A 24,519-nucleotide genomic window follows, 5' to 3' on the forward strand; every position below is an offset into this window, starting at 1 on the left:
ACATGTTCTAGTCCCTGCTGATGTGGTGTTTGTAAGACACTCAGTTCAGCTGTTTGCATTTGTGATATCTTCAGACTTTCTTCAATAGCATTTATTTCCTCTGCAGGGAGTTTTGTTATTGACAACTCGTCTCTGGTTGTTGTGTTATCTTTTCTTGGTTTGTCTGTGTCCTCTCTTAGGTGCTTGCTTAGTTCTCATTTCACAAGAGGAGTTTGCATGGGTTCTCCTGTCTCTTGGATCAGTGGACATGCAGCTGTTCTTATTTGAGGCATGGCTTATTTTGGTCTCAAAGTCAAGAGTAAGAACAGTAAGGTTATTAAAAGGGAAATCAGAGCTAATGTTTGGGTTCTTCTATTCTCTTGCCTTATTCTTAAAAACAGTTGATTTTGCACAGGAGGTCCTCTATGTTACTGAGTGAATTAGCTGCACAGAAGATGGGGCTGATCTAAAATTGTGTCTTTTTTAGGGGTGGAGAAGATGGCGAGCTTGCGGATAAGTCCTTCCATCATGCCCAACTGTTTCTGAAGAAGTTAAACTTGAAAATCAATTTATTCTACTCTTGTAAAAGCTATATTTTTCTATTCAGGGAATGAATAGCAGCTTAAGCTCTTAGTGTTTCATAAAGCTGCTTTATTAAACTTGTCATGGGAAAACGCAGAGATTAACACGTTGAAATAGTTGTTCTGGGATGTGGCACTGGGAAAGAAAGATGGCTGAATAACGTCTTCTGTCCTTGACACAGGTTGTCCGAATCTACTAAGTTCCAATTGTACTTCTAGGTGTGATTTGGTGCACAACAGGAAATGGTGGCTTTAGAGCAGTGATTCAAACCTTCTGTAGTTTAACCTCCTTCAATAATGGAAATGGACTGGGTGCTGCTGGATTCACATTGTCCTGTTATTCCCCTTTTTTGCTCTGTATCTCTTGCCTCCTCGTCTCTACTTTCACACTGCTGGCTCTGGCAGTACCAGAACTTGGAATAAGTTAACAAAGAAAAGGGTTTAGCAAAGTTTCTGGTAGGGGTCTAAGTGCTGGGATCTTATAATAAGCTGGGTGCTTATAATTCCTATTGCAAGGTAAAGCCTGAAACTGGTGGCTTGGACTTTCCAGCAAAAACCTAAATAACCAGAGTTTTGCTAGTATATTGGAGTCTTCATCTTTGCTTTTGAGTTTCTCTGAAACAGTGTTTCGTGAGGTGTTATAGCTCTGAATTGCTATTCTTAGGGTGCTGTAGAGCAATTGATCTTCTGTGCAAATATTTGCCCTTCTTCAGCCTAAATATCTTGCAAAGTTTAAATTTATATACAGTTAAACAACTGATCAAACTCTGCTGACTGACTGCAGTACCAAACAGTTGATTTAATTTCAGTGTGCAAGGGCACATTGTCCTTCTTGTGGAGAAGCAAAGTCCCACTTGCCCAGCATATGTGGGTGGCAGTGATGCTAACCCAGTCAGGCAGCTAACTCGGCCTCTTCTGGCTCTGGGAAGGCTTGTATGCTCAAGGGCTTGTCTTTTCTTCAGCTGTATCAGTTGACTTAATAATAAAGATTGTCTCTGACTGCCAACCTTGCTTTGCCGATATCAGGCAGCAATAATTGAAAATGCTTTGCAAAGCAGTTCTGTACAAACCAGATGCTTGAAGCATCTTTGTGCCTGTGCTCCGTTAGAGGTAGCGGCAGTGGAAGGAGGTGTCACAGATTTTTATCTGTACCTCTGGATTGACCAAGAAGTGCGGTTGCCTCGCACTTACTCTGCTGTTGAGAAACACTTGTTTCCCTTCGTCGTGTGTTTGATCTGACTAAAATAAATGAGAGTGACAACTTCCTCTACTAATATGGACTGAGCCCTTGCAAAGACCATTCCGAAATGTCTTACGTATTAGTTTCAAGTAACTGAGGTACAGCCCTATTCAGGACGTTCTGTCCTCAAAAAGTGTCGTACAGGCTCCTCAAAAGGGGACAAAAGGCTGCCATTGAGAGAGTCACTCTTCAATAATTTGTCCTCCTTCTAAACTTAAATCTTCAAAGATGCTTTTGCATAGAGCTGCAGGTTCCAGAAAGGTTATGCTGAAGGTGTTCAAACCTGGCTGTCCCTTAACTGGTACACCCAGTTCTGTGAAGGTTGGGCATATGTGACTATGAAAGGTTGCACTAAGTGAAATAAGCAGATGCACAGTCACTTACAGTGAATGTCTTTGTAAGAGGTAAGGACAAAATGTCCTAAGACATATGCCTATAGTATCCCTAGCCTCTCACTTGGAATTCAGCAGGAGAGAAGGCAATGTAGCTCTTCAAACGTGGAGCTGCTGGTAACTGTTTTAGTTGGCATTCTGGTAGAACCCGAGTACTTGGCAGTGGTGGTAATTGTTTGTTGGTCAGGTCCTGTCTCTTTGTATGTAGTTCTTCTGTCCTGAAATGTTGTTGCTTCATTTTCAATGTCATTACATGAATTGGACTTCTCTAGTGTGAACCTTCTATCAGTCATGGACAGACTCTGAGAGAATGACTCTGCAAATCTTCTGTTCCCCGGTGGAGAGGAGCTGCTCATCAGGGAAAAAAAATAAGGTGTTTGAAGGCCTCAGTCAAGTGGCACCTCAGCTTAGGATCATGTTCAGATATAGGTGTTTTCAGACTGCTTGAACTGGACCAGTCTTGAATAAAGTTCTCATACCTGTGTTGTGCTTTGGGATAGGTGGTCTTTCCTTGCTCTGCAGCTGGTCTGGTGTGGAGCATGTTCCCTACTTGGTTGTCTGTGCACCCTGTGGCTGAGCAAACAGCTGTGATGTGCTTGGTTGGACTTTGAGCTGCTCCTCCAGTATGAAAAGCTGAGCTCTGTGACTGGGGATGGAGGGGTTGGAGTTGGAGGGTAAATGAGGCTTTAACAATATGATACTGTGCTTCAAAATATAGTGAGAGAATAGAGCAGACTCCTTGGGGATGTTGGTCTGTAATGTAGTTTTTATTAACTCTCCCAGTTCTATGGCTTGATGCTGGGATCATTCCCTCAACTACTGAGCATGGATTGTCAGGTTCTTTACAACCTGTTTACTCCACTTCTTCCCTTGAGCTTGATGCTGCTCGCTGGCACAGGGATAAGCAGCTAATACTGTAAGGCTGTGGAAAAGTGTTACCCAGTATTTCTCTCTGTATGCAAAACTAAGCTTGACCCCTTGTACAAGAAGCTGAAGCTTTGCCCTGTAGTTCCATAAGGCAGTGGTCAGGGTGTGACGGTCCCAAGTCTCTGTATCTTATCTTAAAGGAAAGGCTTATGTTATCTAAGCAAACATGGTTATTTGATTACTGCTATTAATTGATTTCAGTGAAGTCAGAGCCTTGTTCTGTGTTAGTTTACTCATGTTCATCAGGGGTGTGCAATAAAAGCTAATGCAGTGGTTTTCAATCCGTCTGAGACAGAGGAGCCAGATAAAGCAACATACGTGGAGTCTACATAGCAACCTCTTTGGGTAATACTCAAAAGCTACCTGTGGGGCAGTCAAACTATTTTTGATCAGCTAAAATGATATTGTAAAGAAACAAAGGCAGTTCCTGTAGTTGGAAGGAAGTGAAATTCAAGGCTCATTTGACTGTGAATTGCCCTTTTTGGAGAACTGAAGGACCTAAAGAGCCTTTGGCCCTGTTGGCTGTAGAATTATTCTCAGGTGCTTCTTAGGTGAGTTGCCTTGGGATGTACACCCAGCCCTCTTAGGAGGTTGATTTCTGCTCTGAAGATGTAGGATTCCTCAAAGTCAAAAAGGAAAAAGCTCCAGTTAAACGCACCTGTCTTTCTGCACTGATGGTGCCTTGTGCTGGGAACTTTATCCCTGTAACCTCACAGTACCTCTAAACTTAGTATGAGCCAAGTATTGTAATTCATGAAAAGGTCAAATTCCAGTGAAGGCACCAGCCAAGAAATTCTTTTTGGAACAGAGTGTAAACAATACTTGCTGGTGTCTGTCCTTGCCAACTGGCCAAATCCTGGCCTGGGTGCAGGCTCTGGCATGAGGTGGAGGGATTTGCACCGAGGACTTCCATGTGCTGTCCAAGTAGTGTTCTTTTAAGCATCCTTGTGAGGGGACATGTCAGTGTGCCCTCTTTGGAGATAAAATCTGTCAGATATAGGACAACAAAACCATGGGGGGCTTTGCTGGACTCCTGAGGACTGCGCTTTATCTCTCGTGGCCACATCTAACCCTAAGCTTAAGTGCTTGAAGTGCTCAGCTAATTCTTAATTATACCCTCTGTGCTCTGAGGTCTGAGTCTTAGTTGGCTCTTTGAAATGGCCAGAAGTACCAAGTGATGCATCAAGATGATCTCAGCACTTGTTTCACATGTTTTTCTTTAAACCACCACCAAAGGTTATGGGAGGTTTTGCTCTGGATAAGCTTGGGCTGGGTACATGCCAGTCTCAAGATAAGTGGTGTTGTGACTTGCTTTGTGTGCTTAAGCTGATGAGGTATAGTGCTGGCGTGACCCTAAAATACTTGTATCTATTTAATTTTCTTGAAACAAAGTAGCAGTTTAGACTTGACACTTTTCCATAAAAAGGAAATCATTTTTTTATTCAAGTGCTGGTAGAAGGTAGGATATGGGACTGTGCAATAAAGCTTGAGTCTTTCTTCATGATTACTCTTGAACAGGTTCCTGTAGTGGTGTAGATTGTGTGCCTTCAGACTGCCCTCCAGTGCTTTACAAAAAGTCTGGCAACCTTTCCCATCAGGACACATGCTTCAGAGCCTTTCCCAGGTATATTCATCTTCATCTGGATGGTCTCAAAACATCTTCCTCTGCATTGAAACCCTTGAATGCTCAGTAATGTGACATTTCTGTACACTTCCTGGAGTGAGATTTGAGTAATATGCGTAAAACTTTCCTTTATTTAAAAAACTATGCACTGCTCTGGCTTTCAAACCTCTCTTAAATAAAGTTCCCTTCTCCATAGCATGGTTCTAAATATCTTACCTGGCAGTGACAGGCCTGTAATTTCTGGTTTTGCAGTGTATCTTTCAGAAGAGGCATTAGGTTTGGTTGATATTAAAGAAAGTTAATTTCCTAGAAACATTCCCCAAAGAACTAATTTCAGTGAAACAGCCATCCTTCTTTGCCCTTCAAAGAGGTGGTAAAAAAAAACAACTTACTTCTGATCTGCCTAGGAACAACTCTTAAAGTAGGGTGGGTTTGCTTTTCTCTTGTCTCACATACTTGCTTTGAGTTTTAGTCCCCAAGTGGACACTAAAAATATATTAAACCAGTCCAAGAAATGTGTGGTGCATTAGTTAACAAAGTCTGTCTGCTTAGTCTGTCAGAAGCAGCTTCTTTGACTCTTCTGAATCTTTGTGGGTAAGAGAGTATTACACTACTTGGTGGAAGCTGTAAAAGCATCAGAAAGGGGATTTTTAAAGACTTTCAGTGTTGACCAGGCATGCTTCACTCTGGTGTCCAGCTGAGCTCTGAGAGCACCAGAGAGCCAGAGTGGTGACTGGTGGGAGGGCAGCTATGAGGCTTTTGTACTGAGCTGCCATTCCTGGAAATGGCATTCCTTCAAGATTCTTCAGTCAATGTAATGGAGCATAAAATATCTTGCTAGTGGAGTCCCTTTCAAAGAGGCCTTTGCTCTTGTCTGTTCCGTGTAGCTGCATCTTTGCTTTAGCCAGAAGCATTTCTAGTGAAATGAGGCTTTCAGTGGCTCATTAAAAGGCCTGAAGGAAGGACCCTGTGGGAATGGCTTCCTTTAATGTCTTTGCTTTTTTAATGTTGGCTTTCCAGTATGCACAGTCAGACTCTGCTTCCATGGGTGGAGGAGCTGTAATGCTTGGTAGTTAACAAATCCTGATTGTGCCGCATTGAGTCACAGCATGAAGTGACTTCTGTCCCTGGAAGAGTTTCCTCTCCACAGGAAACCTGTAACTGAAACATGTACAGGTCCTGGGTTTGTTGACAGTTGTGAATTCACTCACTATACAAGTAAATATTTTGATGGCTTTTCCAAAACCTAATGTCTTTGAAAGGATAGTAAGGAATTTGCTGTAGCTCTGCTGGCTTTTGTTGTGCTTGTTTCTGTTCCTGTCTGGAAAGGGGAGACGTGGGGGTTTTTTTCTCGTACTTGTACAGATGAAGTGCACTCTAGCAATAGTGCTGAAATGTTTCCTGCAACATGATTTTCAGCTTTTTGTGATGAAAGGGGAAATGAAAAGACCACAAATTCAGCACCTGCTTTCCAGTGATTGATTTTAAACATAGCTCTCACTCACAATTGGGACTTAAGAACATTGCTTAGAAGGGCTGTTGGTCTTGGGGGCTGTCATACCTATAAGTGATTCTTTAAAAAAAAAAGGTGTAATTGAGGTTCTTCAAAATAACATCCTTGGAGCCAAGAGTTTCAAATTCTTTGTGTTCCTCAGTGTGGATCTCAAACTCTATGATGGATATAAAGGCAGGCTTGATTGCTTCGAGTGGTACTGCCTCTTGGCTAGTTTTGTCTAACCTGCCAGAAGTGAATCCAGTGTTCTGCATACAGAAAGGACCAAATGTTTGTCCATTTAAATTAGTGCTGACCCTGTTAGAGGATATTCTAGATTAAAATTTGTCTGGCTCAACACTGTGGTTATCTGTCCTTTCTCGTAAACAGACAAGTTTATTGGGTCGATGCAAAAAGGGTTTAACAAAACAGAAGCAAGGTGACCTTATCCCAGCTGGTAAAGAGGGAGGCATTTGTCCTACGTGATTAGAGGCAGAGCTCAAATTCATTTTATTAAGCTAAACCCTTGAAATTTTAGAGCAGAGTGCCTTGACTCAGCCCCTGCAAATCTGCCCTGGCTGAGATGGGTCTGTTTAGGTTTTCAGAAATATCAAACTGTAGAGGAGGTACCTGAAGTGCCACGGCTGAATCCATAGGGCTTGGAGTTTACCAATCTAATCTTCATGGACTTAGATCCATTGCTTAAATAATTACTGCAGATACCTGTGCAACTGCAGCAGCAGTGCCAGCTTTGTGTTACATCTGCAGACTGATCTGAGCTTTTGGGTGAAGATCCTGACAAGTACATGATCCTCTAGCACATGTTTGAGGTGCGTAAGTTCAGTGAATGTGTGTTTAGAGTGTCTTAAAATGGAAAAGTACTAGTTCACAAGTGTCAAAGCATAATCCTGCCTACCAACAGCTGATTTTTCTGTAAGTAATATCAAGCTGTTTTAAGGGAGTGACAGGCTAAAATGAGATCTAAAAGTATCAGAAAAGACATGGTGTGTTTGTAATCTGAAGATTATATGGCAGAGAGCACTCTCAGGGAGATAAGGCTTAGCTGGATCAGTTACGCTGAATCATTAGTACAAAATCCTAATGACTAATTGTGCCCAGGTTTATTTTTAACAAATTCACTAAGGTGAAAGCTGTAAATGGCAAACTATCTTAAAATCCAGGTGGCAGGAAGGTCTGGGATAAGTCTTGTATTAGTGTCTCATAATTTTCTAAATAAAACAATGAAAGGAATATGTTAACAGAACTCCTGGGAGTCTCAGCTGGAGAAGATTTGCTTGAGCACCTGGTTATCCTGGAGTTCAGGAACTTGGTCTGCTCTTCTGCCACTTCTGCCTTCCCTTGGGAAGCCATTTCTGTAGTTTGCCTGTTGTCTCCTACACAACTGATGGTAGGCTTGGTGAAAATATACTAAGTATGGATATGATACAGCTGAACATTTTGCTTGAACTCTTCATTGAGATATGTGATGCCAATGTAATCTTCTGAGTAGAAGATGTCTTTTTGTGGCCCACTCTGCTCCCTTCTACTGTGAAGCTCAGGATTGGAAAAGAAAAGCTTTAGAGCTGTCCAAAATTAAATGTCTCTTCTTTCCTCACCTTCTGTTCTGTGATGCATATGGTTATGGTGGCAGAAACTTGCAGCTTTTCAGCACACTGTTAATCAATAGCTGATGTCATTTGTGTTTTCTTCCAAGGGATTTTGGTGTAGCTGCACTGAGTACAGAAAGTACTTCTGATGCTCTTCATTCCTGCTAGGAAGAATAAAGCTTTGATATGGTCTGTCCTGGTGGTGTGTTTTCCATTTGGAAGCAGCAGCTGTGGTAGGGAGCAGACAGTTCTGGAGCTTTTCCTGGAAGCTCTGATTCCCCATCGATTTGTTGTGCCTGTAGGAAGCCAACTCTAATTGTAAATATCACTTACGCTTTTATGGTCACAGGCTGAAAGCTCTGTCCTTTATTGGCATCATCAAATTCTTGTAACAAGCCTTCTTGCATGTGCACTAGTATTAATTAGGTGGCTGTGTCTGAGCCTCCTGTGGCTCTCACAGTCTTGAAGTGTTATATGTTGTAACATCTCAAAAAGCAAGTGTGGGAACAAGCAGAGACTGTTTACAAGCTTCCATCTGTAGGAGTGAGCTGCCTTGCTAAGCCTGAATAAAAGTAGCAGGAAACTTCTTTCAGTCTGGCTTCACACTTCAGTAACAGTGTAGATATTGCAGAAAGTTGAGTAAAACAGCATCCTGCTAATTCTGGTCTTTTAAATACAAAGGGATTAGGATAGTTCTTCTAATTTGGTACAATGCTGCACTGTCTTGCAGAGATGGGGTCTGTCTCTGCTCATGAAGGTGTATTTACATACTGCAGATGCATTAATATGCTGTAGGCAAGTGATCTAGTCTGGAATCTGTCCACAGGGAAGAGATTTCTGATGCAGATGTATCACAGTTGAAGTGGTTATGACTGACTACACAAATCACTAGCAATGTCTGTGGTGGGACCTTTGTATAAATTTGTGTTTATCTCCAGCTGAGAGATGCAGCTTTATCAGTAATAATCAATTTGCTTTTCTTCCCTTCACAGGGTAACTCCTGTAGCACGTGGATCCAGAAGGTGGCAAGTCTACTGAGGGCTGGCAGTTTTTTTCTAGCTTGAGGAAAAATTGAAATTGGTAAGACTTGGCTTGTTGGTTGATATCTTACTTGGGTTACCCATATGACTGAGGAAAGACTGAGGGAAAAACCTGCCCCTTCAGCAACAACTGCAGCCAGCTGTCTGAACTGTGTGTTCAAAAAAAGCTGGATCGGTTTAAAAACTTGATTTCAAGCCAGAAGGATATATTTTCTTCTTTTAGTTCTTTTCCCTGCCTCTGTTCCTTTACTCTGAAACCCTTGAAAGACTAGATATTAATCTAGTCCTTTGGCTGCAGAACTGCAGTGAACTAAAAGAAATGCTGAAATTACCAGTACATAAAGTGACCACCTTAAACGGAGGCAGGATTTAGTACCAGTATTCTCATGGAATTGAGAATTGTCAGGCTGAGGAACTAACACAGCAGTTCTTTCAGGTTCTCATTTTTAAATCTGTCTTGTACATCTGTGAAGAAACATACATCTAAAGCTGCTAAGGTGTCTTTATAGACTGACTTTTCACCTGGCTTCTGTTTGAGCTGTGGGTAGTCTTGTGCAAGATCCTGAATGCACTGACTGGCTGCAGACCAGGGCTTGACACCTGAGACACTGGTGCAATTGTAATGCAGCACTGATTAGGAGTAAATCTCCTTCCCAGCTGATCACCCAGTTTCTATTTCTTCTGTTGGTCTGGGTGCTTAGACCAGTACCAAAAAAATTTCCCTTCATCTTGAAAGTTGCTAGTCTGAGTTGATATGCTAGGATTTCTTAGCAGTGTTGACTAACAAATTTAGTTGGTGAGCACAGTTGTGTATTTTACATGACAGTTAATACTCACATCCAACAGTGTATTTCTAAAAGCTTTTATTTTCTTTTTTTTTTATCTCCAGGCTCAAAATGAGTGCAATATTGGAAAGCTCTGAGCTGCCAGCAGTGTTTGATGGGGTGAAGCTGGCTGCAGTTGCTGCTGTGCTGTATGTTATTGTTCGCTGCTTGAATTTAAAAAGCCCAACTGCCCCTCCTGAACTCATTTACCAGGACTCTGCTTTGGCCCGCTTTCTACTCAAATCATGCCCACTTCTGACCAAAGAGTAAGTACATTTTTTCCATGTTGACCTGTATTATAGAAATAAGAGCTGCACTTATCTGTTCTCCTGCCTAGTGTGTTTCTTAAACCCAGGTGCAAATAAATCAGTGCAGGGTGCAATCTTGATAAAATAAACCTGTTCCAAGTCAAGCATTTCATTATTGCTAGTGTCCCAGGTACCTGGAGTTAGGGCCAACCCTTGTTGTGCAGGGCTCTCCACGGATGCAGTCAGCACTTGTTCGTGTTCTTGTACTCCTTTCTCTTAGGGAGGAAATCTCTTGGGGGTCACAGGGAGGAAATGGTTTTTATGCTGTGTCAGTGTGCTTATAATGAACACAGGGGTGGCTATTAGTTTTAAAGTGCCTACTCCTATTTGAAGTGCCTTAAGTTGATTGAAAACTAATTAAATGTATTACTGGGTAGAGCACATCATAACTAGTTTAATAAAGTGATGACATACTGACCAGCTCTAGGGCTGTTGCATTCACTTCAAACTGACCTTATGTCAGCTGTGTATTTGAGCAGGCTGGTCCTTGACCCTCCATTCTAGGACCTCCAGAATCAGTGCAGCAGCTTTTATCTTCACCAGTAACCTTCACCAATAATAGGAAGCATTTAGTACAATTTCATGAGCATTTGGAGGGACAAGGACTTTGATTACAGTATTTATCTTCTGCAATCACTTTGAAAACTTGCAAGTCCTATTTAGAAGCCCTAAATACATCAATTATCTAGTAAGTGCTCAGTGCAGCTGCATGAACTTTCCTTTTGGATCTCAAAAGTCAAACTGACTTAAGGATAGTCATTCTAGGGGAGATGAGAGAGACTTTTAGCAGTGCTGTGTTGGGTGCCTTGATTACATAAGGTGTAAGATATGAGGCCATGGGGTCTGTAAAGTTTTAGAGGAAACAAAGCATTATCTGTTTCTAAATTGGAACCCAAAGAGGGTTCTGTGATGCGCTCCAGGTTTGGTAGTAATGTGTGTTTGGATTCTTGATTATGGCCACTGCCTCAACTGCAAAGCAATTACGTACCTAAAAAATACATTAAGGAAGTTCAAGTTACTTGGTACATTAGACACTTGCCATCTCAGTGTAGCAGTCATAGTCACTGAAGGAGAAAGCATGAAGCTGTGCTGATTACCAGTCTTGAAGGCATATTAGTATCAGCTAATCTTTGGAAATGGATTGGAAGCTAATTCAGAGTCCATATTACCCCTATTTCAGCTCTTCTCACAGCACAGGCTCTTAGCACTACTGTATTACAGCCATGTTTTTGACTTTCAGTTGGAGAACAAACCATACCCTAAAGAGTGAAAATGCAGAACACGTACTGCAATTTTTAGACATTTGTTGTGCATTAATTGCAGGTGTGAAGAGCTGCTTGCAGAACCCTGGTGTTGTGTTAATAGTGTGCAGTTGTGGGTTGTTTTCTCTGGATCAGCTGAGCTCAGGCTTGCCAACTTCTCTGAAAGCTGCAGCAGTGATCTCCAATAGGTGGTTCTTGGGTAGAATATTGTCTGAAAGGTTTCCATGACCCCAGGAAGCAAACTCAGCTGAAACAAGTTAGAGCAACGTGTCAATAGGTAGTTGTTCAGTCCTCTTACCGCTGTACCTCTGTTAAGGAAGACAGGAATATAATTGCTGTTGGGGATTGAAAGGATTTATAGGACAGACAGCTTTAAGATGATGTATATGTGGGTTTTTTTTTTTACTACTGATGTTATCAGGGACTTTTTTCAATACAGAAACTAAAAAAAAAAAATCAAAGAAATCCTGTCTTTAGGCATGAAAGTCACCTGGGGACTAAAGTGGAACAAATATATTTAAATTCCTGCAATTATGCATGAAATAGTTTGCAGGACTAATTAGCAAAAAGCTGTGTGAAAACAGCTTGTGCCATACTCCACTGAAAAATCTTGCAAGGCTTTGATTACTTGCTAATTATTCAGAGTGTTAGGAAAGCTGATTAAGCAGCTCTTTTCAAATTCTACCATGAAAGCAAAATAAGTAGCCCAGCAATCCCTTTTGTTATATCAGTACTGGGTTTGTTGTCAGATCTGTTATATGACCAATTCTTCTCTACAGAAGAATGTTCACAGCTGTGAACTGGCTTTCAGACCTGGTTTGTTCAGCTCCCTTACACTTCAGGGAGGAAGGGGTGAGGGTACTGCTGGGAAAAACAGGGTGGCAGGGAGAAAGCAGAAATAAGCAGTTATTCTATCCGTGCAGGTGTTCAAAAGTACTTGGAGAAAACACTTCTGGACTTTATTTTCCCTCTATGGCACCATCCTCACCTATGGACTTACCCGTTGTAACCGTGGTGTTGTTCAGTAAACCAAGTGGTGGTAGATGAATAATTGAGGAACTTTGAATTGTAAAACTGCCTGAGATGGCTGCGTGCCAGGTACCTTGTACTTGCCGATGTTAGTACTGCTTTTTACAGTTCTCTAAATTGCTAGAAGCTTTCTACTTATCTAGCAAACACTGGTAAGCAAAAGAATGTCTTCCTAGAGCTCATGTTTTCTTACCTCTGTCTCCCTTCCTCTGCCCTGTCCAGCTTTGTGCTTTGGCTTTCCGAGTAGTATAATCAGACACTTTTCCATTCAAATTGCTGCTTCTTACATGGAAGCTCTTGCAAATCAGCCCAGCTATTGGTGCTCTCAAGCCCTTGGGCCTAATCCCTGGCTGCAGCTGTCTCCTCTTCCTGTCTTTCAAATGGGTGCAGAAAGTCCTTCATCTGCTCTTACTCCTGTAGAAATGCAGCGCTGGCTCTTTGATTCATGAAGATAAATTTGGCCAGTGCTTGCTGTAGTAGGCTAGACTTTTTTTGGCTGTTTACAATTTATTCTATCATCAAGGGTATGTATCTTTATTTCCATAGAGATGTGGCACGTGTCATCCCTATCGAAAATAATTATCCTTGCTGTCTGCACACTTTTTATCATCAATAAAGGCAAGCTCCTCAAAGATTGAAGCAAATGACTGTCAAGCCTGTTAGTAAACACTGTCAAAGATCCAGCCTAGATCCTTCTTATCCTTTGTTTGCACACTAACCTATACTGGATAAGTAGGCTGCCTGGTACCAGAAGACTCCTTTGCACTGTCACTGCGTTTCTCCTGGATGCAAGGAGACAAGTAGTCAGAAAAGCTGTCTTCAAGCTTTTCAGTGTTCTTTTCTTCCTCCTAATAGCAAACAGTGTTTGATTCCTGTCAACTCCTTAGTGTTTTACCCTGGGAGGAACACTTCCAGGAGAATAATAAACTAGAACAACAGTGTTACCCCTGAAGCTTTGGCAGGTGAACATGCTGAGAGGCAGAGGAGAATGGCAGCTCCCTATTGGTAAGTCGAAGTGTTAACCTTGGGGAGAGAAGCAGCCTCGGGGTTTTGAGTTCTTGCTGGGTGCTGTGGCATTGGCAGGAGCCTTGTTCTCCAGTTCTTATCATCAAAAAACCTTCACCCTCTGAAGGAAGACTGTAAGTGCTGTAGTCCTCATGCCTTGTTTTGACTAAAATACTTCTTTGTAGTCAGTGAAGGTTGAGGAGGGGTGTGTTGGGCACTTTACTAAATAAAAGCTGCCTAAATGGTGAAGGAGGTGGTTTAACCAAGGAGGACAGTCTGTTCTTTTAAATAGTTCTAATTTCATACAGTTTCTATGGGCAGCAAACACTTCTACTCCACTTGGTAGGCTCAGGGGACATGGAAGCTCCTTAAACTGCTTAAATTTTTTTTGTTACATATTTACTCTGTTTTCATCACATTGAGCAGCCTAGATGAGCTGATGCAGAAAAAGCTGCTTTCTATATATTTGTTGGAGGGGGTTGAACCCTGCAGACTTCTAGATGAGTTTTCTTGATCAGAATTCAGATTGCATTCCCTCGCATCAAGTAAAGGACAAGGTTCAAACTAAGTTTGATTTTGTAAAGCATTCTTTAAATACTTCCAAACTGCTCAATAAAGGGGGGAGGAAAATAATCTGTCACCTGCTGTAATGCTGGCAGCAGTTCTCAGGGTATCCTGACATGGACAAAACATAGGCTCTGTTTTCTCACCATCAGTATCCAAGGTACTACAGGACATCAAAGGCTATGTAAGAGTTAATGTTTAAAGTGTTAATCTCCTCAGATGAAATGAAGTAATGCTCCAGAAATAAGCCTGTTGCTGAACTTCCACTTCAGATCTTTGAGGACCTGAATGCTGATGCTTGCTAATAAAAATAGCACAGTTTTTATGTGCTTTGTGTGAGCTGCTTATACAGCTGCTGCTTTCCTAAATTCCTGCATACTGAGCGATGTACATGCTCTAAAATTATAATCTACTGCCTGAGAGCCACTAAACCTAATCAGCAATCACATGTTGGAATTGTTTTAAATATTAAAATGCTAGGAGAAATATTTGTGGAAAACCTAGGAATTCTCTTGCTGTTGGGCACTGTTGTTTGCAGCCACCTATCAAGATGGGGGGCTGTGCTGCACAGTTGAAATGCAAATTTGGAGCTAAAACATTAGCATTTGTGAGCAGATTTATGTAACTGGCTGTGAATTCACTCAGTTCAGTTAAGACTGAACTCTGTACTCTCGTACCATATAAGTCAGCTTCCATAATAAATAATTTGCATCCCCAGGCCTGTTCTCGTGTCTGCCTTCTGTTGCAGAATCCTCTTACTGGAAGTTATAGGGCTGGTTACTGGAAGACATAACTGCTTCAAATATTTATCTTTACCCAGAGTCCCTGCTGTCTATTGCAACCAAATCAAAACAGGAAAATGAGTCAGTTAAAAGCCTTTGGGTCTGGAGCAAAGTGGGAAACCATTTTTGTTTCACAGACATAAAAATATCCATTTGTAGCACAATGCAACTTTTCCTTTGGATTTTATCAGTACATGCTTCTCTGTGTTACTGTGGCACATTATTCTTGTCCTTGTGTGGAGGTCTTGGCAGGAGGTCTTCCTGAGTGCTGTTCACCACCCAGCTGTCTGCTCAGCTTCTGTTACCACAAGCCACTATTGCAGAACAGTGAAAATGCTGCTTATAGGCACTGTTTGGGCCTGGGCTCTTGTACATCTGTGGGCAGCTCCACTGGAACAGGGTACTGAGGAATACATAGTGAGTCATCTCCATACGGGGAAGTTTGCTATGCTGGAGTAATAACCTCTACAATACACTGCTTTTCAAAACCACTTTGGTTTATAGCAGATATAGAGGAGTTGAAGTCTTTGAAGGCTTTCTCTGTTTCTGCTGATTATCAATGCTGGAGGGAAGCCAACTGCTTTTGAGTGAAGGGCCCTTGTTTGAAAGACATGGTTAAATTTAGCAGTAGTGATAGTTTTAGCATAAATTCTGAAGGGCAATGCTCAAATGTGCCTTAGACTGAATACTACTTAGTTGCTCAACCTGCATGGTTGTGTTGCATCCTGTTGAGCTTGTTTTGTTAAGGTAAGCCACAAGAAGGATACCCTGAGTACATGTTCTTCTTGTCTGCAGGATGTTGTTTTGGAGGAGCATCTTTTTCAGCTGTTTGCCATGAGGAACATTGGCTTCACGTTCTGTGCTAGCTATTGCTATCAGCACTGGGTTTTTTCAGCTGGGTTGAGTATAGAAATGTCTTTGGAACTGTTTCTCACATAATAGGCTTAAATAAATTTTATCTTTCAGAGGGGTGAAGGCTTTTGCACAATTCCTGGCGAATCTTTTCCCTTACCAGTGTGGTATTGTGCACCTTCATGGCTGAAGAGTTCTTTCTGTGCTTTCCTCTTTGAATGATTTTAGTAAATGCAAGCTGAAAGTCCACACAAACCCTGTATAAAAAGATGTCCAATCCCTCAATCCTGTACAGTCTTGCACTATCAGGCTCAGTACTTGGTCTTGGAAGTTCTTGTAGACTTTATCTCACTGAAAGGCATAGAAGTCACTTATAGGAAGATTTCAAAAATAGGCTTATCCATTCCTAAAATGGAGGGTCAACAGAGAGTGTGATAGACAGATCACATGTCTGATTCTGCTATAGCTTATAAGGATCTTGTCCTTAATGGAGGACAGACTTTACCTGAATTCAGTGATAGAGAAGAATCACTGTCAAGCATTTATTAGGTTTTGCAGTAGTTAGATTGGCAGCTTGTCTTGGTAAACAAAAGTAATATTTTTAATAGCTGCTTGTTTTTACATCAATCTGGTAAGGTAAATTTTAATCAGTCTTAGTTTTTCACTGATAATGCAATATCTGTACGATCTAGGCAACTTCTTTCTCCCTCCCTGTTCAGTCTCCTGGAGCCTGGATACTTAAGGGATGTGTTTTGCACAACAAAGTCGATTAAAGGTTGATGGACCTAAACAAAACTATTGGTGAGATAAGCTGCTGCTCAAATGCTTGGATGTATTTCAGAGCTTTAACTGCTTTAAAATAAAGTGCAAACTGTAGAAATACATTTAACAACAGTGCTTAGGTATTACTAAATAGGAGTAACAAAACTGCATCAGAGTACTATGCACATTACTCATGCTGAGTCTTGACCTTTAAATATTTATTTGAGAGTGCATTTTCATGCAGAATGACTAACACAAGGCATCTTTGCTGCGGGCAGTGTGATGCTTAAGCAGCTGACTGGAAGTTAGCGTCATAAAAGATAAGCTGAGCATTTTACTTGGTCCACAGGATGCTCAAACACTTGTTCACTCTGAAAGGAGTGTGAGTGTTCCCTTGTCCATAGGGCTTCACAGAGTTTAAGCTTTGAGGAAGATGTCGAAACTGTAGGTATCATTTGTCCATTATGGATAGTCACAGGGATTCCTGCCTTAAATGAAGAATGTATCAATGAAACTGCATGTACTGTTTGTCCGTAAAAGTAGCATAAAGGTTTGAGTTATTGCAGATCAGTACTTAGGTAACCTCCAGTCAGGTTATTCAAAGTCAGGTTTGGGGGTCTCTTTCCCAAGAGGAACCATCTGTGGAGGCAGACTGGTAAGCAGTGCACTCTTGTTAAGTGGTGTGCTTGAAGCCTTTTGTCTTAATTTAAACTCTGGCAGTAGTGGTGAGTCTTTGAAGACTCTTCTGATTTCCTCTCTAGCAACACCCTGTGGTATCTGCTGCTGCATCTCTTCCAGTGGATGACTGTAACCTATAGCTGGAAACTGAACTGTAGATTAAACATGAGGAAAGGTTTTATGCTTGCAGAGATCCTTGATTTTTGGCTTATATTTTTTTTCTATCAAGATGATAGCAGTAATCAGTGACAGCTGTATAGCTTAGCAGCTGTAGGTATTGCTTCCCTGTTAGCCCCATGGGGTAAGATTTTGGGATAAACGTTGATTTGAAAAGCACTGTATGGAAGCAGAATTGCCAAGACTTTACAATGCATATGCTTAACCCAAGATTGGAAACCATGAAACAATGTTGACATCTGAGTCTCTTCTAAAAGAGCTACAAATTCTTCTTATAGGTTGTATTTGTCAACTCCCCTCAAAAGCTGCCAGCAAACCCCATCTGTAAAGGGTGTCTGTGGGGAAAAAATACAACTGCAATCAAGCACAGTGTAGTGTGGAGTATGGCTCCTGACCTGAACTGATGGTAAAGGGAACGACTGGGGTGAAACCACTGTTTTTCCTTATGTTAGAAGGGCAGTGTCTCTACCAGTGTATCTGGCATAATAGTTGTGTTCAAAGCCTCTTCACTGAGCTGTTTGTGACTCGAGCAGAACCATCTGTGGTTCTTGTGCAGTCTGGCTCAGTTTGACTGCATTATTCCAATGGATATCTACTCTGAATCGTGAGAATGGATCCACTGACTACTTTCCACCTCTACCAGCTATTTTAGAGGATGAGCTTGTACAGTCCCTATCATTAGGAATCTGCACAGCTGCACGGGGTGCCTGGCAAGACCCAGTGCAGAGGTGCTGGGCTGACAGAAGAGGGGTAGTGCTACTGGCCTTGTATGGATCCTTTGAAAAGCTTTACAGTTGAGTGATCAAATCCAAGATGCACTGAGGGCCAATTTACGAGGTTGCTGCAAAAGCTGCCAGCTGATGCTCACCTTTATTGAAGTGGTAGCTGCTTCTGCAGGAATCTATTTTGGGTTTCTTTGGGAAGTGGACTCGCAAAAATTTGAGCAAAACTACAGTGAACTGCGGTGTTGCTCTGACTGTAAGCAGTCTCCCTTGTAGATGAGGGAAGAGAACAGGGAGAAGGAGCATACTGCTACTCTTATCTTGCTAAACAAGCCTAAATAGTTCTTATTTTGTAGGAAGTCTTTTTAAGGAGTGTGGGGGGGAAGAGGGAGTTGCGGATATGACACATAGGAGCTGGCATGGGGAAGGTCCAGCTGTGTGAGTAGGTAGTGTCAGAGCACAAAGGTAAGGTTTCAGTCACATTCTAGTGGATTATGGGCTTAAGTAGTAAATTTGAGTCCTGAGATGCTAGTTTTCTGTGGACAGGGAAGAACATGATCTCTGCTTCATGTAGTCTCAAGAAGTCAAAGGGAATAACTGGAGGAAGCCCTAAACACAACAGGGAGGGAGTTGCTAATCTCTCAGAATCCAGTGGTGTCAACTTCTTCTGGATACCCTGCTCTGTGTAGCAGAGACCACAGTTTCTTAATTGGAAGTGTGTTCCCTGGGACTGCTGTTCTAAACAATAAATCATTCGTGCTTTCCTGTTCAGAGCTGGTATAACTGTCTTTTTCAAGGCATCAGCTCAGTCTCCTTTGCTCAGTGGTCAGGTGACTTGCCCACATGGTGGTGGTGTAGGGCACAGTATGTTTCCTGTTACACCACTTGCAGCTCTGCTTGTACTAAAAAAACCTGATAACTAAGCCTTCAATGCTTTCCAGCTCATAACTGTGTTTCTCACATATCTATTTTGAGGGCCAGTATGCCAGGAAAAGACAATCTGCTTTGTCACCTAGCTTTAATATACCCTTGATAAACAAAAATAATTGGTAGACTCACCCCTCTGATTGAAAGGAATTTATTATTCAGCAAAGCTTGGCCGGTTCTGAATGGGTGTCTTAAAATTGTCCCAAATTTACCGAATTCTGAGAGGCAAAATCAACCTGTCCCATGCTCTTTGCTTAACTCAGTAAAGCAGTTCTGTGTAAAATGGTCCCAACAAGCAAGTCTTGGGGCTTTCAGTTTTCTAAACTTGCTGTGAATCCTGTCATTTCTGCTACTAGCTTGTACGGGTAAGTGCTTACACAAGGTCATGTGGCTCAACCCAGCAGGCTTCAGTGTTTCAATTAAAACAGATTTACAACACTTTACAGTTCTAGAGGTCACTTTGGTTGGCTGGCAACATGGAGTCCCAATCTCACTGAGGCACAAGGCCTCTGTGTATTTATTGAGGAGCATTTGTGCCTCTAACATCTCAATATAGAGGAATGTCAGGGTTTTGGCTGCTGCTGCTGCTATCGGTGCTGGTTTTTTAGCTTTGAGAGCATGTTGGTCTCTCCTCTTGTGTAAAGCTGCAAAGATCACTGCTGCCAGTTCACTCATAGCAAAAACAATTCCATATCTGTTACTATATTTGGTAACTGGTGAGAGATTTGTTATGGGAGTGCTTATCTGTTCTTAAAGGATCATTAACACAGCAAGGGTAAGCAATTAAATTAATGCCTTTCAGGTACATTCCACCCCTGATCTGGGGAAAGAGTGGACACATCCAGACTGCCCTTTATGGGAAAATGGGGAGAGTGAGATCACCACATCCATATGGACTTCGCAAGTACCTCACGATGCCAGATGGAGCGACAGCCACATTTGATCTCTTTGAGCCACGGTCTGAGCACTGCATTGGAGGTCAGTCAAACAGCTGCTGGCAGCTAACCTTGATTCTGTGCTCTGGGAGACGGATGAAGATAGAGCCCATGACTCCCATTTGGCCTTCAGAAAAAGCAGATTTCTTTTTTTAATTGTCGGTGTTGAGATCCTCATGTTACAATGCTGCACTAGAACAGTTACTGTTATCTTTGTAGCTGAAGAGAATTTGAACAATGCTTCTCTAATGAGGAAAAATTTCAGTGGCTAGAGCTGGTAATGTTGGAGCTTTGCACATGAGAGTGATAGCTAATTTGAAGAGCATATGCTAATCCTGAATGTAATTTACTGTAGTTACTTGAATTACAACAATTACTTTCTTCACTGATGAAATGATATCTTGTTAAAGTAGTGAGCAGTGTCAGCAGATCAAATATCATTAGATTAGCCACAGAGTAGATGATGGTTGATGTCAGCTGATCAGCATGTCTGTGCTTAGCAAAGCTTCATTTCAAAGATCTGTATTACACCCAGCTCTGGACGGGAAATGAGGGGAAAATAGCATAACCAGTCTACTTGGTGCATGAATGAACACTGGGCTCCGTGTCTTCCACACACATCGCAGTCACAGCAGGCTGTCAGAAGGCAGAACATGTGTGATGTCAAAAATGTCCATCAAAGGGAAGAATATACTCTTGGTCTCTAGGCAGCGTCTGTAGAACTGTTTGCACAGCTTTCCCTGAAGTTAAAAGCCGTTCATCTCCCATAACGTGAATTACTTTTTCACATCTGCAGTGCTGGAGCTGCTGGTCTCCTGTCCTGTACAGGATTTTTGGCAGACTAGTAGGAATTTTAGCTTGCTTGTGGTAGATGGTTTCCCACGGATCTGGAATGGAAACCTTCTGAGCCTCTTCATTTGCATGAAGTGACATTTACTTAACTTCCTCCCCTCTCTCTGTGCACAGAGGATGTCACGATGGTGATCTGCCCGGGGATTGCCAACCACAGTGAGAAGCAGTATATCCGCACCTTTGTCGACTATGCCCAAAAAAATGGGTACAGATGTGCTGTCCTGAACCACCTGGGAGCCTTACCAAACATCGAGCTCACTTCTCCACGAATGTTCACATACGGTAGGTATTTCATGGCACCTGGGGGACTTATTTTCAAGCTTATGGAATTTCTAGGCATTGATCAGCCTCCTTCGGGATAACACAACTGCTGCACCCAAATGAGGGTAATAGTTTCCTACTGTTTCCTAGGAACTAAACTGAGCTTACATGGGAGGAGGAGGAGAAGAGGCTAATAATACTGAATTCACTTTTTCTTGGCTCTTCTGCCAGCTCTTACACATGTTTTAATCAAGGAGGCATGTTTTTGAAAACTTCTGGAAAAGAACTTGTAGGTCTACCACAAGCCTGCTCAAATGATTTTAGAGATGCTGAAATTGCCAGTTTAGTGGAATGTGAAACAAATCTGTCTCTAAAGGATAAACGCTGCTTCTGAGGCTTTGTAAAATGTGACCCGAGAGGAGTTTGTACCAGTTCATCCAGAAAGTACATTTCTATCCTAGGAGGATTAGCCCTGCCTGTAACACAGTGTGAAGAAACAGCAACAGTTCTAGAGTATGACAGCAAAGCTACAGAAGTGGTAGTGCTTAACTGCCATGATTTTGGGCTCTCACCTTGAGTAAGATGTCTTTCTTGAGCTAGAAATGAAAAGAAATAAAGGATATGGAACAGTGTTAAGGGTGTCTCCAGCTAGTCTCAACTGCCCTATTAATGAGTAATGTGATCTTTGTAGAATGTGGCCTTTTTGCCTGTGACCTAATCTGCTTGTTCCTGAGCTCTCCTGAGCCTTTTTGTCCCTCTTTACTGTAAATATACTTAGGAACACTCTCTCAGGAGTCAATTGTGGGTTTACCAGACTAGTGCTAGGTTTTAAGATGACTACGACAGATACTGCTTAGAGTTTGGATTAACAGTTAGAGTAGTTATCTTGAGTGGTTAAATTGTCAAAATAGAAATATTGTGCTTTGAGATTCTGAGTCTGGCAGGCAAATAGGCTGTAATGCTTTGTTGCTTGTTTTAGAGTTATTAAATCTACTCCTCTTTGGAAAACACTTCAGGAATACGAAGTACCTTCATTTGTACTGAGGCCCTAGGCTGTTAGTGGCTGCAAGCCTACCATGTCTTCAAAACTAAGCTTGTCCTCATTAAAGCATTTGCTTTTTTTGACAAAAGTTGAGAGCTTGCTTTAGGCCTTAGGGAGTTACTCTGTAGTGCATCTGTTGAGGCATACCTGTCTGAGTCTTTTATAACCTTGGAAAAGGCAAGGAATGCATAGCACTTCCTTTGAGTAACGGAGTAAATCACTTGGCAGAGTTGCTTGTTAAGTAAAGTGTCAGCAAGACCATGAGCCGTCTTTACTCTGCCTCCAACCCAAATAACACAGTGTCCTTCTAGCTTTGCTGTATTCCAGACATATTTATTGAGGAGCAAGTAGCCTAAATATGGGATTCACTGAATCCTCCAGCCTAAATTTGGGATTCACTGAATCCCAGCCACTACATCAAGCTTGACCTGTTGCTATTCTAGCTTTGCATTTCTGAGCTGCCCTGAAATCGTGAAGGTCAACCACTAAAGTGTTTTGACTGCTGGCTTCTTCCAGAGGAAACCAGAGCAAGGCAGCTTTCGTTGTCTTGAGGAAAATTGCTCATTAAGACTGTTCACAAGGGAGTGCCCAAGCGCTGCTAGATTGCTCAGCCAGGAGCTTGCTGTTCCACTGAAACAAATACAAACCCTGGTGTTCAGAGTCTCCTCTAGAGGTAGATAAAACCAGAGTGATGTCTAGCAAGGATGCTACAGCTGGGTTGGTACAGGGTAGAGTCCTAACTCTCAGGATTTATCCTGGACAAATTCCACAGGGTAGAGCTGAATTTCTGACTCTAAACAGCAAGAAACATCTGGAGTTTTATTTCTGTTATTCATGAGATGCCTTCTGTGGTTTGCAGTCTTAATCCAATGAGGAAGTTAACAACGTGCATAGATAGTTGATACCAGTGTACTAATGCCATCAGTTTAGCAGCTTCTCCATATTTCCTTTTCCCATACTCAAAGGCAGGAGAAATAGTTGAAGGTACTCAAATGTTGCAGGTGCCTTCATGTCTGTCAAACAATTGGAGTATGTCAGAAACTGGACCCCTTGGTCCCAGCAGTCTATAGGATCCAAATGGATGCTTGCTGAGAGCAACAATAGATCTATATAGAGACACCTAACTCTTCCCTTGATGTGGGGATACCATGTGTCCTTTAGAAAACTGCAGTATCTTTATCTCTTTGGTGGCAGCAAAGGCTGTCTCTGCTGAAACCCTTCCCCCTGATTCCAGAGCCTGCTTAATCAGGCTCTGTAGGAGTCTACTGAGAGTTCTTCCTGACAAGCCACATCCCCTTCCAACATCAGTAGGGATTTGGGGACCCGTGACAGTCTTGCGAAAAGCAAAGGAGTGAACTGCTTTCCAGGTAGCCCACTTCAGAAGTGGCAAACTGCCTCAGGAAGGGAATGAGGTATGGTGCTCTTCCATTGTAATGTCAAGCCTGGAGTTGCTGGACTCTGCATTTTAGGCTGTTTTAGAAGAGTTTCAATTGTCACATCAGCTTTTTCCATGATTTTTAAGCACATAAATTTCATCTTATTTTGGCACTCTCTCAGAACTGAACATGAGCTAAGCTCCACAGGACTTTAACAGATGTATGAACACATGTGTGAATCAGAGCTCTTAAAACCTTAAGGCTATTGAAAAGTCAGAAAGGGTAAGAAGCTGAACTCAAAGCACGCAACTGAAGCTTCAAGCAGGAATTTAAGTATGTAAGAAGATGAATCTTTAACTTTGTCCTTTTTTTTTTTTTTAGGTTGTACCTGGGAATTTGGTGCCATGGTGAATTACATCAAGAAGACCTACCCTCAGACCCAGCTGGTTGTTGTGGGCTTCAGCCTGGGTGGAAACATAGTGTGCAAATACCTGGGAGAGAGCCAGGCCAACCAGGAGCGAGTCCTGTGCTGTGTCAGCGTGTGCCAGGGGTACAGTGCACTGAGGTGGGTCTGGAGGCTTCTCCATGCTGGTCTCTTCTGGGAGTGCAGGTGGGGGCAGATCCTTGGCAGGGTACATGTGGAAGGCCAAAGTGAAGACAGTTGTTTCTCTTGTATTGACCTGTGTGACAGACTGCAGTGTGCAGGATGCCACCCTCCTGAAGGAGCAGCTAAAGCTTTGTTGATTGGAAAGACTTAAGCTTCTTGTCAGCAATGCAAACAGGTTTTTTGTACCTGACCAGGTACATGCTGACAGCTTCTGGGCTGTGCTTGTGATGCTGTCTCGTTGCTACAGTGTCCCTAGAGGAGGCATTCCCTGTGCAGTCCTGCTGTAACTAACCAGGCAGGCTGGGCAGTGTGACCAGCTGCTGAGCTGATGCCAGGTTTGCAAGCAATAGTTTACACTGTCTCATCACTCTGAAAAGTATCCCGTGGTTCCTAATAGCTTGTTTGGCTTCAGTGTTTAGTTCCATCTGGAGGCTCTTAACCCGGGGAGACTGGAAAGAGACACAGCACACAGACTGTCAGTCCATGCTGCCCTCTTAGTGTGTGTCACTGAAACAGTGCTGTGGGCTGATGAGATGGAGGGACACTTGCAGCTGTTCTAGAAGTGGGAAGCTGGGGAGGAGAAAGCTTATAGCCCTGGAGTGTGCTGAAAATTTTAAGGTGTCTCCCCCTGCCCCATGGAAGCCAAGGCTGTGGCACTTCAGGAGCTGTGGT

General features: G+C 42.3%; 1 protein-coding gene across 2 annotated transcripts in view; it reads left to right on the plus strand.

The window, feature by feature from the left end:
- ABHD2 (abhydrolase domain containing 2) overlaps window positions 1-24,519 on the plus strand; it is a 38,612-nt gene that overhangs the window by 1,001 nt on the left and 13,092 nt on the right. For both annotated transcript variants that reach the window (XM_027644423.1, XM_027644424.1), the window contains exons 2-6: window positions 8,835-8,922; window positions 9,772-9,972; window positions 19,577-19,752; window positions 20,676-20,843; window positions 23,622-23,805. In XM_027644423.1, the coding sequence (XP_027500224.1) occupies window positions 9,779-9,972; window positions 19,577-19,752; window positions 20,676-20,843; window positions 23,622-23,805 (722 nt within the window). In that variant the 5' untranslated portion in view covers window positions 8,835-8,922; window positions 9,772-9,778. The remainder of the gene's footprint in view (window positions 1-8,834; window positions 8,923-9,771; window positions 9,973-19,576; window positions 19,753-20,675; window positions 20,844-23,621; window positions 23,806-24,519) is intronic.

The sequence above is a fragment of the Corapipo altera genome, unplaced genomic scaffold (genome assembly GCF_003945725.1).
Source record: "Corapipo altera isolate COAL_440 unplaced genomic scaffold, ASM394572v1 50, whole genome shotgun sequence".
Classification (NCBI taxonomy): Eukaryota; Metazoa; Chordata; class Aves; order Passeriformes; family Pipridae; genus Corapipo; species Corapipo altera.